This window comes from Mustela putorius, unplaced genomic scaffold (assembly GCF_011764305.1).
Source record: "Mustela putorius furo isolate JIRA1106 unplaced genomic scaffold, ASM1176430v1.1 tig00000549_pilon_pilon_pilon, whole genome shotgun sequence".
Lineage (NCBI taxonomy): Eukaryota > Metazoa > Chordata > Mammalia > Carnivora > Mustelidae > Mustela > Mustela putorius.
The window spans coordinates 122,741-139,777 of NW_025421411.1; the positions used below are offsets into that span (position 1 = coordinate 122,741).

General features: G+C 38.2%; 1 protein-coding gene across 1 annotated transcript in view; it reads right to left on the bottom strand.

Moving 5' to 3' along the window:
- Window positions 1–2,701: 2,701 nt before the first annotated feature.
- The window catches only part of HEPH (hephaestin), a 145,870-nt gene continuing 131,534 nt past the window's right edge, over window positions 2,702–17,037 (bottom strand). The window contains 6 exon segments of the mRNA XM_045081218.1: window positions 2,702–4,657; window positions 7,227–7,271; window positions 10,199–10,361; window positions 11,245–11,384; window positions 13,967–14,192; window positions 15,686–15,792. Coding sequence (XP_044937153.1) covers window positions 4,425–4,657; window positions 7,227–7,271; window positions 10,199–10,361; window positions 11,245–11,384; window positions 13,967–14,192; window positions 15,686–15,792 — 914 coding nt within the window. The 3' untranslated portion in view covers window positions 2,702–4,424.

The window sequence follows — 17,037 nt, forward strand, 5'->3', positions numbered from 1 at the left end:
AGGGGTAGTATTTAATAGGGAAAAAGGATTACCATGAAACTTATATCTATATGTATTTTTTTTAAAAGAAAAAAGGAAAAAAAGGAAAGAAAAAGAAAAGCAATTATATGTATGAAAAAAGTTCAAGTTAAAAGGTTATTATGGAGTATGCTGTATTAAACCTCTAGTAGGTAGATTAAAGAAATTAAAAGAATAAGAATCATGAGAATGAATTAGAAATAAAAATTGTAACTATGAAATATACAGGTTTTAGGGCAATACTGGGAGCTTAATATATTGTTTTCTCCTGATGTTGGAGTTTTACAGTTTTAGGGGGACCCTGTGGTGGTTGTCCTCATTCTTTTGGCTGCCTTCAGGGGAGGGGCCTGTCACATTGTTTTCCAGTTAGTCTTGCTTGGGTTGAGTTGTCCTGCTCCTATCAAGGGATTGGGTTCTGTGGAAACCAGTTCTTCAGGCCTTTGTTCTCTGTAGTTTTGTTGTTGTTGTTGTTGTTGTTTGTTTTTTTTGTGTGTGGGGGGGGGGTTTTGGTGGCTTTTTGTGGCTTTTCGAGGTTTAATGGAAAGCAAACTGCATCCAGACCTTCACTTCAGAGAGAAACCTCAGTCTGCTCCCTTCTGGGTGGTCCAGAACACATAGATTCCCCCTTTGCAAACTCTGATGAACTATACAACCTCCCACAGATTGGTGCACATGCCCAGCCACTGTCTCAGGGGTCACCTGAAGCATCTGCTTGTCTCTACACCCCCTTGCTACTAAAGCTGGGAGAGATATTGGTCCAGGGATCCCGCTACAGGTGGCTGCCTTTGTTGGGACTGCTGTCTGGGGACCAGGATAACCCATCTGGTGCACTCAGTGGTGTGGCTGCTGCCACAGGATTCTGACCAGAGATTGCGCTGAGTTCCTTCAGGTGTGGTCTGGGAGCATCCAGACCCTCAGCCAATCCTAGAGACTGCCAGATAGCATCCACACCAAGCTCTCTTAGGCATAGGTGGGGAGTGTGGTCAGATCCTGGCCACATAATGCACTCATAGCGCAAAAGGCTATGATCCTAGAGAGCACCCACCAGACTCCCTCACATGCAGGTGGGAGCTTGTCCAGCCTAGTGGTGGTGCAAGCAGTGAGTGCACAGCCAGGTGCTCAGGGACCAGGAACTGGAGGCTCCACTGTACTTTCTCCTGCATGGGTGGTCACTGGCAGTGGCAGTCCTGGGAATGTGGGCTTAGGCCTGTGCCCATTACCAGCCAATTCTACCAGCTGCCCCTTAAGTTTTTTGCTCTTTTTGAATGCTTTTAACCAGACTCCAAGTTAATGCTGGTGCCCAATCACAGGGCACTTATGTATTGGTGTATTACTTTCCAATGTGTCGCTTCTGGTGGCTCCTTCCCCCTTCTGCTTATCATCTGATATCATTCCAAGCATTCCCATTCTGCTTTACCTCTCCACTGGTGTCTTCTGCCCCCGTAGAGATCCAGCAGTGTATAATCCTACATCTCAGGCTGATTTCATTGGTGTTCTGCTAGAGGAGACTGGTTGAAATAGGGTCTCCTACTTCTCCACCATCTTGCCCCTCATCCTTAACTTATGTTTTTTTTTTTTTTTAAGATTTTTTTTTATTTATTCATTTGACAGAGAGAAATCACAAGTCTGCAGAGAGGCAGGCAGAGAGACAGGAAGGGAAGCAGGCTCCCTGCTGAGCAGAAAGCCCGACATAGGGCTCGATCCCAGGACCCTGAGATCATGACCTGAGCCAAAGGCAGAGGCTATAATCCACTGAGACACCCAGGCGCCCCCTTAACTTATGTTTTTAAAACATCACTTTTCTTCATGAAGAACCAAATGTAAGGGGCTAGGTTCAATGCAAGGAGAGTGATCAGGAGGCTACCAGTACAGTCCAGGTAAAAGATTTTTTTTAGGGGGGGTGCCTGGGTGTCTCAGTTGGTTAAGCCACTGCCTTTGGCTCAGGTCATGATCCCAGGGTCATGGAATCGAGTCCCGCATCAGGCTCCTTGCTCAATGGGAAACCTGCTTCTCTCTCTGCCTCTGCCCATCTCTCTGCCTGCTTGTGCTCTCTTTCTCTCTCTCTCTCTGATAAATAAATAAACAAAATCTTTAAAAAAAGATTTTTTTATACTGGTGTGGTAGTAGAAAAAATAGAAACAAATGAATCATTTATAGTAATTTAGGAGACAAAACAGACAAGAATCACCAATATGTTAACTTCCGGGATTTCTGGCTTGATCAACTGAGTGAACAGAAGTGTCACTTAGTTGTCAAAAACATCTACATCCCCACTGGGAGAAAACCCACCATAAAAATACATCCCTTTTGGGCTTAGGTTTACATTTCCTGATCTGAAGCACAGTTTCACATCCAGAAGAAATGTTCCCCAATTCCACATACTTCTCCTTGTCTCATATTCATGACGATGACCAAGCTAACGAACACCCAGTTGCATGCAAATCATAGTTATTAACTATAGAGTCCCCAGTATGCACTGGGTTTTCCATATCTTCCACGTGAACAATAGGGCAAAAATTTTTGTTGTTAAATATATTGATTAAGCAATGGCTTAAATACTCTACCATTTGATTTTATAACTAACAACTTAAACTTTACATCACTTCCTTCCCCTGTTATGTGTCTGTTGTTTCCCGTGAAGGTCTCCGGAAAGCCATTGACTACTGTAAGCCAAAATGAATAATAGGTTTTAGACAGTGTTTTATTCTTCAACCTTCCATGTTATATGGCAACTGAGTACCAGTCTTGTGGGTTTCTACATTTGATCTGCAAAGGGTACCTAACTAGGCAGATGGGTTGCCTGAGAAGACAGGAAAAGTTGCAGTCAATCAAAGTTTCTATTATATACCGAATGAAACCAGGTATTTGGAGTCAAACAAATTAAGACATGAATCTTTGCTCAATTTCTAGCTAAATGACCTTGGGTAAAATTACTCCATCTGATCTTTTCTTTATTCATATATAAAACATATATCACCTTGATAGAACTAAAACAAGTCAAATACAATCAGGTATTAGGTGATTTGTAAAGTGTAAAGCACTGCCTATTTCAGTTATTATCTTCATTCTGCCTCTATGTCTTCTGTTCTCCACTTGTCATGTAAAATGGTATTAAGGATATTATAGTGAGGCCGGGTCATCTTATCTCATCCATGCTTTATATCTTGTCTGTCTGTGGTATCTGACCAAGGTTTCAGAGAGGCTTGAACTTATAGGTGACAAAGGAATATTGCTCAAAGGTACCAGAGAGAAGGATCCTCTCCTATTAAAAAGCTCCCCAAATTACAAATAGACCTCTTATACCCCCAATTTCAAAGGAGTCAATGATACGCTCTAGTTCCATCCATGTTGTTGCAAATGGCAAGATTTCATTTCTTTTGATGGCTGCATAGTATAAAAAATAAAAAATTAAAAAAAATATATATGCCCAAAGGAGTCAATGAGATCTGTGATCACCTCTCCCTGCCCAGTGGACAGGTTTAAGCCCCCTATTTCCCTCTGGATAATATTTTTAGAATTAAAAAGTATTTTGGTACTTATGGGTTAAAAGATGGTACCAACCACTCTGATTAAGACAGCTTTTTCATTTCCAAAACACAAACATGCAAACTCCACAAACAGGGTAATCAAACCCATATTATACTCTCCCAGTGAGTTCTGTTTCCATCACAGTCACAAACACCCAGAGGCCACAGGGATCATTAAAATCACCGTGTTCACTCTTATAGCCTTCCATCAAGTACTTGGATGTACAGGATTTGTTGCCTAAAATAGGGAAAGGACACCCAACATCGCCTTTATTGTAACTGTGCCAGAAACTTGGAGGACTTCCTGAGGAACTTCTGGCACCAGGGGTTGCAGGTACTAATAGCAACAATATTCTATCTACCCAAAATAGTTTTTATTCTTAAGGAAAATCAAAATAAAATTTTTATCTTCAAATACCACCCCACCCATTTTTCAGTATGCCTATTTTCTTAGTCCTTAGTTTAGAAGTGGATTATCTTTGCAGCTTACTTAGCCTTGGATCAGAGTGAACTTGCCTAGACCATGAAAAGTAACATAAACTTAATCAATGAGTTTTACCCTTGGTATCTACTTTGTAAGAATAATCAGTTATTGGGAATTTCCAGATCTTCCAAGTGTCAGTGGTTGATATATACCAGCTGTTGAAATTTGTGATATAAGATACAAGGGAAATTCATTGCCCCAGCTGCCCATGTGGAGAAAAAAAAATAAAGAGAAAGTACATAACTTCCATGTAAATAAATAAGTGAAGAAATGCCAGATGATTTTGATTCCATCCTCTGCTCCTCTACCTCCCATGTCCCTTTGACAGTAGGGTCAGTTACTAGAACATGGCCTTCTGGGACTGCATTCAGGATGTATCATTGCAGGATTCAGTGTTACTGCTTGAGGGACAGAAGCTTGAAGCTGTCATCCAGGATGGACCTTCTGTTGCGTCGTAGCTTTCTTTGACGATACTGGTACCAGACCACACCACTAAGAGCCAGAGCAATGAGCAGGAGAATGACATTCATACCAATTAAAACAGAAGCCAGTATCTCAATATTCTTTACAGGGATCTTCATGCCCAGCATCCTCACATTTCCTTCTCCAATGTCTCTGAGGATTTTTTCTGAAATGGAATAAGAGAAAAATAGGAACCCTGAGTTGGAGAGTATTCCAATGGGGCACCATTTGCAGTCAATGCCTGGGAAAGAAGAAATAACTCCAACAAAACTGGACAGAAGAACTGCTACTATCCCTAAAAGACCAGCTGATGAAGACAGATTTATAGGCCACAAAGAATTTGTGTGACATGATGTCACAGCTGAGAAAGCCCTTAGGAATCACTGAGATCCCAAACCCTCCATAGAAAGATCTAAAACTTGGAGTAGAAAGGGCCTTGATATATTTCTCCAAATATATAAAGGCTTGTGATGTAAAAATAATAATAATGGAGGTAATTGGATTTGGTTTGCATGTTTCCAGAGGATAGAAATGGGGGCAATGAGTAGAATCTTCAGGGAGGCAGTATGACTCAATCATCTAGCTTATCAATGCTCAGTTTGACTATTGGACCATGACAGCTACTTGCCACTGTGCTGTCTGGTCTCTCACCTTTTTGAGCCATGATAATACTGATGTCACATTGATCTTTCCAGGTGAAATAATCTGATTGTCTTAGTTCTTGGTATACAGACTTTTGCTGATCTCTAATTAACCCACAGAATAAAATTCAGAATTAAGCCAGGCATTCCAACTCTCACAGTCAAGCTCTAACTTGCCTCTTTTTTAAAGTTTTACCTTCTACTCTTAGCTACAATAACTCATTCTTTGTTTCCCAGAGTAAGTGACACTCTTTCAGGCTCCCAAGACTTTCTTAACACCCCTTCTCCCTCTTCATCTTTCTATACCCCTCTTAAATATTACAGGTCTCTGAAAAGCCATCTTCAATTTAGCTGGACAGTTAATGGTCCTTTCTTGTGTTCCCAAAGTATCCTTCCTGTTTGTATGCCCGTGATTTACTTGCCTGGGCCAAGTGAATTAATCTTCCTCACTTCTGGACTTCAGTCTTCTGCTTTATAAAATGGTGATAAGAACCATACTTAGCAGGGCACCTGGTGGCTCAGTGGGTTAAATCCTCTGCCTTTGACTCAGGTCATGATCCCAGGGTCCTGGGATCGAGTCCCTATTCAGGTTCTCTGCTCAGTGGGGAGTCTGCTTCCCCCTCCTCTCTCTCTCTCTCTCTCTCTCTGCCTGCCTCTCTGCCTACTTGTGATCTCTGTCTGTCAAATAAATAAAAAGTTTTAAAAAAGAACCATACTTCTTAGCTCAGAGGTTTCTTTTGAGATTAAAGTAAATTAATATTTATAAGATATTTAGCATTGAACCTGGAAGATAGCAAATGCACAATAAAGAATAGTTGTTATTTTTGCCCCCCTCCTTTTTTAACAATGTATACTAACAGTGCAATTATTGTTTTTGTGTCTCATTTCATATCTAGACACAAATCTCCTGGAGAGCAGTGAATATGTCTTACTAGATTTATTGATAAATATATAAACAGATGAATGAACATTCTTAAAGAATGGAGAGAAGATGAAATATAATGAGTTCAAATGAAAACTGGAAAACATCCTAGTTCTGAGTTTATATTTTACCACTTAACTCCTCTTGTGACCTTGGACAAATTACCTTCCATCTCAGTTTCTTATGTACACAATTATTGGTACACAATTACAGTTTTTGAGTTTTTTTTTCCAATTGTGGAACCTTTCTAAGAAGGACTTATAAATATATATGTACATAGAAGTATGAATTATGTATATCCAAATATACACATAAAATAATGTATATACACACAAATATATATGTACATATACAAATACACACACACACACACACACAAAATATATATATATATATATATATATATATATATATATATATGACATTCCATTCTCTCAGCCTCATTTTACCTTACCCCAATCACGCTAGGACATACCATAGTTCCCTGGTTGACAGTTTATAAGTTACTTAGGGAGATTATTAGGACTTTTCCAAACATAATTGAAAAAAATCGCCAAACTAAACTGATGATCTCTAACATTCTTACTAGCGCTCATAACTTTCTGAGTCTGGACTGAAAAAAGTCCAGGTTCAAATGGTGTGGGAGAGAGTGAAAGAACTATCTGGACCTAGTTTAGGTAGGACAAGAACTTCCACTTTTTTTTTGGGGGGGGGGCAGAAATGGCTGGTTCCGGAGAGTCAACAATTTGGTATTCCATAGATACAAAAATAAAAATGGCTGAGGCAGACTGTAGCAGACTGTATGATGGTATTTGTACTAGTTTCGTACTGTTTATATGAGTACCTTAAGTCTGTCATAGCTTCTTCATGTCCAACCCAGAGAAACCCTGAATTTTTTTTCCCCTCACACATTAGGTGGGAAGCTAAGATAACCTTCAACTGGAGATGAGGCTGTTTTCCTCAACTTAGGAAGTTGGGAGTGGGGGCCAGAGATAATAAATCTGCTTAAAGAAGTTGAACCTTAGGTTCCTGGCTTTTGAAATGTTATATAAATCTCATAATGCTTCTCGCTAGTATTGTAGTCCACCTTTTGGTCAGTGAATCTCATCTTCCAGGGGCACTACACCAAGTACGTACTACATGTAACTATCCGGTTTATTTGTTATTCTTACCGTTTCCAGTCTCTTTGGTAATGGTGGTAATAGTGCTTATGTGTTCTGGAAAACAAAAAGAAATTAGTTAGTTTTATTATTCTTACTAATCCACAGGTTTGCTGTGGGCATTGGCATTGGTTAGAGGAATTTCTCTGTGGTATTCTGAGCAAAATGAAGGCACCTGGAATTAACTACCTTATGGTCAAAGTCAGTATTGGTATATGGATTTGATTTTGAGTAGTGACAAAAATATAAGCAAAAACATGGGCTTAGGAGTCCAAAAGGAAAGTTACTCCTCTGCTATTATGTACATATTTATTGGTACTTCCCATCCACATTCTTATTTTGTCACCCTTTCAAACTCTCCTTTCAGGAAATTTCTGCTCTTAGTCAAAAGCACATTCCAACATATCCAAACTCTTCTCGGGACACTGCTTCCTCTTCTGGCTTTAATGAGGCTGAGATCTTCTCTGAGAACTATGTTTCCTTTATATCCTCTCAATACTGCTTTGAGATAATTGTCCCTCCTTTTTTTGTGGTATATATATATATATATATATATATATATATATATATATATAATCTTGTTTAAAGCTTATATTATTTGTCTAGAAAACTCACAATCATTTTTTGTCACTGTTACTTGGTAGTTATTTTCATTCATGGAATAAATTTGGTACCTGGCTCAGTCTTCCTCTTCCTCAGTTCCCACCATTCACCACTCAAGTTTTTCACAGTTTCTGGACTTTTAACTCCAAATTTTACATCTACTCTTATCTATTAACACCTTCCATGGTCACATGGGACTTGTTATTTGGAACTGCTTCATCTCAGAAATATAAAATCTAATAACATCCTCCTGTTCTTTCAGCATTTGAATGCTACTTTTTCCATTTAGCCTGGTATCCTTACTTCATAAAGATCTCTAGCTCCTAGATTCTTCCATTTCCCCCCCAAAACTATTAGCTTCATCCTTTCTCCCCTCCCTTTCCTGGTCTATCTATACTTTATGGTCTATCACTTCAACTACTAATTAACCAGAAGTACTATAATTATCTACCAAAAAACACAGTAACTATGTTTTCCCTGTATTTTGTCTGACTTTGCTGAATACTGGTGGAGTAAAATCAGGTAATTGTAAACACCAGTATTCTTTGTGTCCAACTTTAGACCCTCAGTGATGCCTGCCAATAACCAATTTATTTTCCATCATTCAGAGTTAACTTTGTTTTCCCTTCTCTCAGAATGGTTATTTAAAACCTTAGTCCACTCTCTTGAAGTTCCTTATCTTACCAACCACATTTCACACTCAGCAGATGACTCTTTCTCCTTTCTCACAAATGAAGCAGAGATCATAAAACGTAAGTATTCTTTCTCACAAGACATTGGTCATTTTCTTTTGTTTTTTTTTTCCCCCTCTCCTTTTAGTAAACAAACAAAAACTTACTCCAGTCTAATTTTTCATTCTAGCTCCAGTGTTCATCCCCTGTTTCCTCATTAGGAACATTGTTTCAACAATTAGTCCTTTCTTCCCTATCTGTCTTCAACTATAGCTGGCCAGTTATCACATATGCAGTTGGAGCAATATTGAATTAGACTATCGTGAGGTATAAACAAACAAATAAGCAAATAGGTGAGCTTTATGGGCTGGCTTATTGTCAGAGAATATGAACTAACCTTAGTCATTGGCGATATGTATTGTGATAGTCTGTTGTCTATTAAATGGTCCAGATTTTGGATAACTCACCATAGACAGATAAAACCTGTTGTCTTCAATCTATAGCACCTTTTTAGAAGGATTTCATTTATTAATTTGAGAGAGAGAAATGATGAGTGAGGGGAAAGAGAAAGAGGGAGAAGGAAAAGCAAACTCCATGATGAGCAGGGAACCCCATATGGGGCTTGATCCTGGGTCCTTGGGATCACACGTGAGCCAAAGGAAACACTTAACTGACTGAGCCATTCAGGTGCCCTGAGCCTATAACATCTTGATGAAACATAAATTCATCACTTGACTTTGGTTCTAAGGACTGATAAAATACAACAAAGAATTCTGTGGACCTATCTCGGTAGTAAAGAATAGTACTAGAGTAGGAGTAGAAGTAGTAGTACTAGAGTTGAAGCCACATTTTAACACTATGGTTTACTAGAGAATAAAACTTGTCCAAGATACAGGCTATCATAATGGACAATTTCTCTTTCCCTGGGGGTAAATAGCAGAGTTGTGTTCTCTACCCTGGTTTCCTAAGCTTGTTTGAATGCACAAAGACATGTTCAAACTTTCTGTTTCCACTGACAGAGAGCCAATGGATGGAAATCATAGACTCAGGTCAAGAGGCTCTTAAGCAGTTAATGACTCAAAGACACAAAGTCCATGGCAGCCTAAACTTCTATATTCTTGGTGATGAACAACAATTGTTTGGTAAAGAAATTACCCCAGCAATTCACTCTCCATATAAAAATATAAGACAAAACCTTTTTTTTTTTTTCATTCTTGGTAGCATCTCTTTTGGGGTAAACTGTAATCGATGGCCAATATCTCCATCTAGCTTTAGACCAAATTGTTCCAAGACAGAAAGAAATTTTTCACAAGCCCCACAAATCAATTAAGAGGTGACTATTAGAATTATTTCTTCTTCTTTAAGGACTTAGTTGCAAGATTTCTTGAAATAGCACCTCTAATGACCCTTAAAATAATAAATTTATATTCAAATGAAATGTATTTCAAAGGAAACATATCTATGGTAAGCATCAATGCTTTGAGCATAACAAGTTTCAGGCTGGGTCAACCAATGTGAAATCAATAGGTGTCAAAGTAATCAGGAGGATGCAGGAACAAGGGGACAATGGAGAATGAGCAATATTAGTTGAGAGAACACTTGAGAGGGGCACGTTTTGTCTTAAGTCCTGGTTCTTCCAGGATCAGAAAGACAGGTGCAAGGGATTTCTAGTCTTCCCAAGACTTCCAATCTTGGGAAGTTAGAGCTTACCTCTTTGGGACAAGACAGTAAAGAGGGTCTCCATACCAGCATGGACATGATCAGAAACATGACAGTGCATCAGCCATGTCCCGGGGTTGCTGGCTACCATCTCCACAACCTCAAAGGTTCCTGGGAACAGATCCACCACATCTGCCCGGTAGCTCTCTCCATTCTACAATAAAGATTGGAGGTGGGTAAGAGGAAATGAAGGGTAAAGATAGAATCTCAGAGCTTATGGGAGCTAAAAAGCTTGGATGTCCCAATCAGGGACATGGGGCTCCAAAATTCATAGATCAGAGCGCAGCTTAAAGAGTCCAACTTATCCATCTTCCCAATAAGCCCACCCACACAAATTGAATCAACAGAGAAGGCCCTCTCTTCCTTTTTCTTAAAGTGTCACAAAGTAAAAAAAAATTCCAGCTTCCTCTGTGGGCTAAACTGTATCTCCATACTTTTCAGCAGACTGGGGAATTTGGCTTAAGCATTGACTCCCAGGAAGGAACCACATATTTCCTTCAGAAACTGAACTCAATTTAATTTCCTCTCTATGCTATCACCTTCATCACACTTCTTTATCTTTAATTCTATACCAGTGTCTTCAACACTGCCCCCTTTCCTTAGGGCAAAATCTCCTTTTCTTTCAAAACTTGCATGTTGTTTCATGTAGTTCCTGAATTGAAGTTCTTTTAAAAATGGATTAAGAACTTTCATAGATTTTGAGATATCACTCTGAAATTTCTTGCTCGTAGGACCACTGTTCACTATCTCTCTAGCCCTTGTCTGATATCCAATTACATTGATTTCTACAACCTATTTATACCATAAACAAGCTACTCATTTCTTCTATACTAAAAGGGAAAGCTAAGGACTAGAGGGAAGTGACTGATCCTGGAATATACAGCCAAACTAGAATTCCCAGCTCAATTCTCCATGTACAAGACCTCTCCTCTTTCAACTAATATCTTGCTCCTTAACAAGTTATTCCCTTCTTCCTCAATGACTAACAAAGCATTCCTCTAATCATTCTTGAGGTACTCAGTGTTTTTCTCACTCACCCGATATAAGAAGCTCTCTGCATGGAAGTGGACTGTGTGTAGGTCAATATCTTGGCCCATGGCCAGCATGTACCAGGCCACTCGTTCTCCTTGGTACATGGTAAGACCCCTGAGGTTGCTGTAGAGCTTTCCATTAATGGCTGTAAAAAAGAAAGTCTCATTTCTCTCATTTTCATTTCCCATTGCCACTGCCTTAGGGCAAATCCCTATCATGACTGATGATAGCAATAGCTTCTTTTTAATATAGCACATCATTAGTTTTTGATATAGTGTTCCATGATTCATTATTTGTGCATAACACCCACGGCAATAGCTTCTTAACTTCTGTAATCTCTATTCTATTTGTTTCCTTTCAGTTCATTTTACACATTGGTCTTATTGGAGTGATCTTTCTAAATGACTAATCTGACCATGTTATTCTACTGCTTAAAATACTATAATAGCTCTCTCCTGCCTAAAAGATGAATACCACAGCTCCTTAGTTCAGCCAACAAGGTCCTTCAAAATATCAGCCTAAACCACCTCCCCCTGCTCATCTCTGATCTAAAACATTTATTCCAATTAGGGTGTTTTATTCACTAACCCCCATATATTCCCATATGCATGTTCTTTGTGTCCTTGCTCATGTTTCTGATCTTTACCCCTAGAAATACTGCCTTCTTTCATCCATCTTTTCAAATCCCAGTCAGAATTTCACCTTATCCAAGAACACTTTCTTGATCTACTTCTTCTAGCACTTCTCATTCGTTTCACCTCCTTCTACCTCTGAACCCCTACAATATTGTTTGTACCACTATTTGGAACTCACCAGAAACTCCATCTTTTAATTTGTGGAAGCTTATATCCCCAACTAGAAAATAGGCTCCTTGTAAGCAGGAAATGAATATATGTACTATACTAATATAGTTTCCTTGCATTCTTCAGAGCACCCAGGAGACACCTGAACCTATAATATATGCTAAATAACAAGACTTTGTCATGTTCTTAGATTTAATAATGATATTAATGCATGGGCCTCATTATCTGTTTCTTCCCAGGCTATATACTATGCTCTAAAGACAACAAATTACCCATAGCCATGTTGACTCCCATTGTCAGGACTATGTCCAGGACACATTTCTGTACCCCTTGTGTTCTCATGGAGGGGAAGTAATTTTTACTGTACATTATAAGAGGGGAAATAATGGAAGGAGAATTTATAGTCTGTCTCTGTTTTTACCCCAACTAATTGTGAATGTGAAAAAAGAAATTAAAATGATCAACTCCACCCCCTCTGAATCTTCTGTCTCTTGAATCTTCTGTCTCTTGAATCAGTCTGACCTCAGAAAAGAATGCAAATGAATTTACTATTCCATTATAGAGAAAATCCTGCCCCTGCAAAGGGAAAGGTATTGTTGTTTATTTATGTCAATGCCAGGGTTGGAGATTTATCAACTGAAGAGGTGGTATTAACAAGTCATTTAGTTTCAGAAATAAATTTAGTTTTCCAATTAGCCTTTTTAATAGACTCACACTTGATCTTAAGAATCCCTATCTTCTTTTTTTTTTTTTTTCAATTTTAACTGCTTCAGGAATGTGGAAGAGAAGGGAAGAATATATTATTTATTTTCCCTCAGACCCCCAAATTATCTTCTTATCTCTAGTACCAGCATTCATAAAGAGCTCAACAAGTACCTGATAAATAAGCAGATGGACTGATACCTGAAGAGTTTAAATGAATGAAAATGTAAATAGATAGAAATGGGGATTAATCAAACAAATGGACACTAACAAGTTATAATTCCCCTTTTCTCCTGGGTAAATTATTTTTTTCTGATTTGACAAAAGCTAAAAAGTTCACCTTGTTCATTTTGTGACTCCTCTATTCTAATGTGAATCACTTATATCTCTATCAAGGGTAAATAGCTAAAATCCATGTGACAATGAGATACTGATTTTGAGTTCTATTGGATTCACTATCAAAGCTGCACCTTATCCTCAAGTCAGGTCAAAGAAATGCTGCACTAGAAAGGATGGTGAGAAATTACTTCATACATTTCAATGTATTTAAATGTTCACTCTGAGATTTTCTCTTGTTTGTGAAATGATACACAGATCTCTGAAACAAAGGAAGGCTTGGATGTACAATTTCCTTCCAAAATTCACCCAAACATCGAAAAGCTCTTCATTGTATGCAGTATGAATCCAGCACTCTATACTCTAAGGCTCTCTTCTCCAATTCTTCGATCTGTACATTGAAACTTTGTTTTGAAAGTAGACTAAAAGACAAACTGTCTTTCATCCATGTATATTGGAATCTATTGACAAAGTAGATCCCAGATCCAGAGCGGCAAAGAAATAAGATAATATTGAGAAACTAAACCCATGATTTTGAAGCAAAGGGGCCCTAATGCAGCCACTTCACCACGTATATTGAGGGTCATAAATTTCCATCTTCTTTTTCTAGTGTGTTAAAATATGCTGGTGCCACTACAACTTTATGGTGTCTCTCAGGCTCTTGCTTTATGGGCACCTGATCTAGTGTGGACTGCTTATCCACTTTGTGTATATAAATGCACAATAGTAGGAGACAGTTCTTCTAATCTGTCCACTTAACACCTTCCTATAATCCTCCCCATCCTTTCAAGAGTTATGCTCCCTTAGGTAGTGATGGGCCTATCTTATACCTGCATGCAACTAGTCAGGAGTTCTTTGGAAGAGGGATAGGTTCTTTTCTACAGACCATGCATTTTATTGCTCTCCAGAAAAGTCTCATCTTGTAGGTTCACATGGCCTGGCTCCTGGGGCCCATGGGCTGCTATATTCTCCTCCAGATACCAAGACTGGTTCTCATCAAAGATCAAGAATAACAAGGCAAATTCTCTGTCCATGTCATTCCGGCCTCCATAAGGTTCCAGGGTGCCCTTTTGGCAGATGGTCAAGGGTCCAATCAGGCCACTATACATGTCCTGAGAAGGGAAAAAAGGAAGTGACAGTAAAAAACAACAACAACAACAACAAAAAACAAAACAAAACAAAACAAAACAAAAAAAAAACGGATTTGTTCCTGGGGTTCCTGGGTAGCAGTGCTCTACAGGGTGCAAGACTGACGTCCAGTTCTACTGTGTTCAGCACTTTATCATAATGTCTTACATTTATAAGCACCCCTGATATGTACCTTAATTCATTCTCAGAATCATCTTGGGACAATACTTTAGCTAGGCTGGTCTATCCATTGATCACCAAACCCACAAGGCACTTTTACTATCCAGTATTTTTCCTTATGCTTTCTTTTTTTTTTTTTTTTTTTTTTTTTAAAAAAGAACATGAGTTTATTATTTTATAGTTTTTTTTTTTTCCTTCATTTTTTTTTTTTATTTTTTATAAACATATATTTTTATCCCCAGGGGTACAGGTCTGTGAATCACCAGGTTTACACACTTCACAGCACTCACCAAATCACATACCCTCCCCAATGTCCATAAGGAATATATCCTTATGCTTTCTTTTTCAATCTTTTTTTTTTTCCTGTAATGCCCTCTTCTCTGCCATACACCTTAAATTATGAATACTTCTATTTAGATTTCAAGGTTTAAATTATATACACTTTCCATTGTGGTGCCTTCTCCAGGTTCCCTTTCATTATCTCCTCCTCCAAGCAGAAGTAATCACTCTCTCATGGACCCCCATAGCATTTTCTTTCATATGGCTTTTAAGGAGCTGCTATCTACCTATCTATCTATCTATCTATCTATCTAGATAAAGATCTACTATCTATAGATATAGATATCTATATCTTTATAGATAGATCTTTATCTATCTTTATCTATCTATATATAGATATATCTATCTATTGATCTACAGATATATATCTGTAGATCGATATATATCCTTAGATATCTAAGGATATCTTAGATATCTATAGATAGATATCTATAGATAGATATCCTTAATAGATAGATCGATAGATAGTAGATCTATATCTATCTATCTATTGAGCTATCTATATCCTTACATTTTTAATCACCCAAAGCACCAAATACTTAAAATGTCTCTCAATAAGTGATTGCTCTCAGCTGACTATGAACGGTTGGCTAGATAGACAAACTCATTTTCCAGATGAGGAAACAGGAAGATAATGACTCATCTAAAGTCACCCCAAAGGCAACAGTGAACCTAATTTGGGGCTAAAATTTGAATCCCTTGACAACAATCCTAGATCCTAGGCATATAGACTTTATGATCCAAAAAAAAAAAAAAAAAAGAAAAGAAAAAGAAACAAAGGAAAAAAAAAACCTTAGGACAAATATGTGGTGCTACCTATTCTCTTCATCTCTCCTTCTATCTATTAAAATAAGCCTCATATTTGAGGAATTTTCCTCAAACTCTGGATTCCATTATTTCAGAGCTGGGCTCTACCCATTTATGAAACTCACCTCCAGGAAACCAATATTGTCTTTACCTTGATGGGATCCACTGCAGAATAATAGATCCAGGAAACACAAGCAGAATCATTGGGCCCTGGGCCAGATCTTTCTGGGATGTTCCATTGGTAAGTGAGAACCTCACCTAGGAAGGGTAATAAGGATTGCCAGTTGGGCCACATCATTTTTTTTCCCTCCAACTCTCAGGTTCCCCAAGAAGCTGTGGTGGGTGAGTCTCAGGACTATTAAGATCTTTTTTTTTTTTCTATTATTTCTGTACCAGTTTCCATTTTATTTTTGTGACTTTGTTTTTCTCCCTCCTGAGACACCCTTAGTCTCTCTCTTACTATCCTTATCTTTAAAAGCTCATGTCTGGGTGCCTGGGTGGCTCAGTGGGTTAAGCCGCTGCCTTCAGCTCAGGTCAGGATCTCAGGGTCCTGGGATTGAGTCCCGCATTGGGCTCTCTGCTCAGCAGGGAGTCTGCTTCCCTTCCTCTCTCTCTGCCTGCCTCTCTGCTTACTTGTGATCTCTCTCTGTCAAATAACTAAATAAAATCTTAAAAAAAAAAAAAAGCTTATGTCCAATCCTCTGGTAAAGCAGTTCTGATACTGTTCTGTTTATAATATACTCCTTCCTTTTTTGTCTCTGCTTTGTTCTCCTTAGTTAACCTGTTAACTACTGCTGCTTCTTATATTCAGCTGTTTCCCACAAGGCTCTGTCTCTAGTCCCCTTCTTCCTTTCTCAATATTTTCTCTATGGAAGCTTTTAGCTAACTTCTGGTGTCAATTATCATCTATTTACTGGTTACTCATAAATACTTAGCCAAACCTCTCTTGACATTAATCTGAAATTTTTAAATTAGATACTGGACATTGTTTAAAGATGGTCCTAACAATACATAAAAAACTAAAATTGTCCTGAATTCACCCCCTTCCTTTGAAAAACTAACGTGTTTACTTAATCTATGCTTCCAGTATCTAGGAATAAGAACAAAACCCTCTTACTTACCCAGATTCAAAACTTTAGTCTTCATTGTCTTCCCACCTTTACACACTCCACATGCAACCAATAGTTCTATTGATTATAACTCTACAATACATTGTATTGCCATGTTATCCTCCTTCCATTTCCCAATATTACTGTCATAGTATATACCATTATTTTCTCAAATGGACTATTACAAAACCCCCTAACATGTTTATCTGCCTCCAAGTTTTCTCCTCTCCAATCCATCTTCTAACTGATGTCATATTAATTTTTATAACAGTTTCATTGAGATATAATTTGCATATCTATAACTCGTTCATTTAAAGTGTACAATTCTATAATCTTTAGTATATTCATAGGATTTTATAATATCACCACAATCAGTTTTTGAAAGATTCTTACC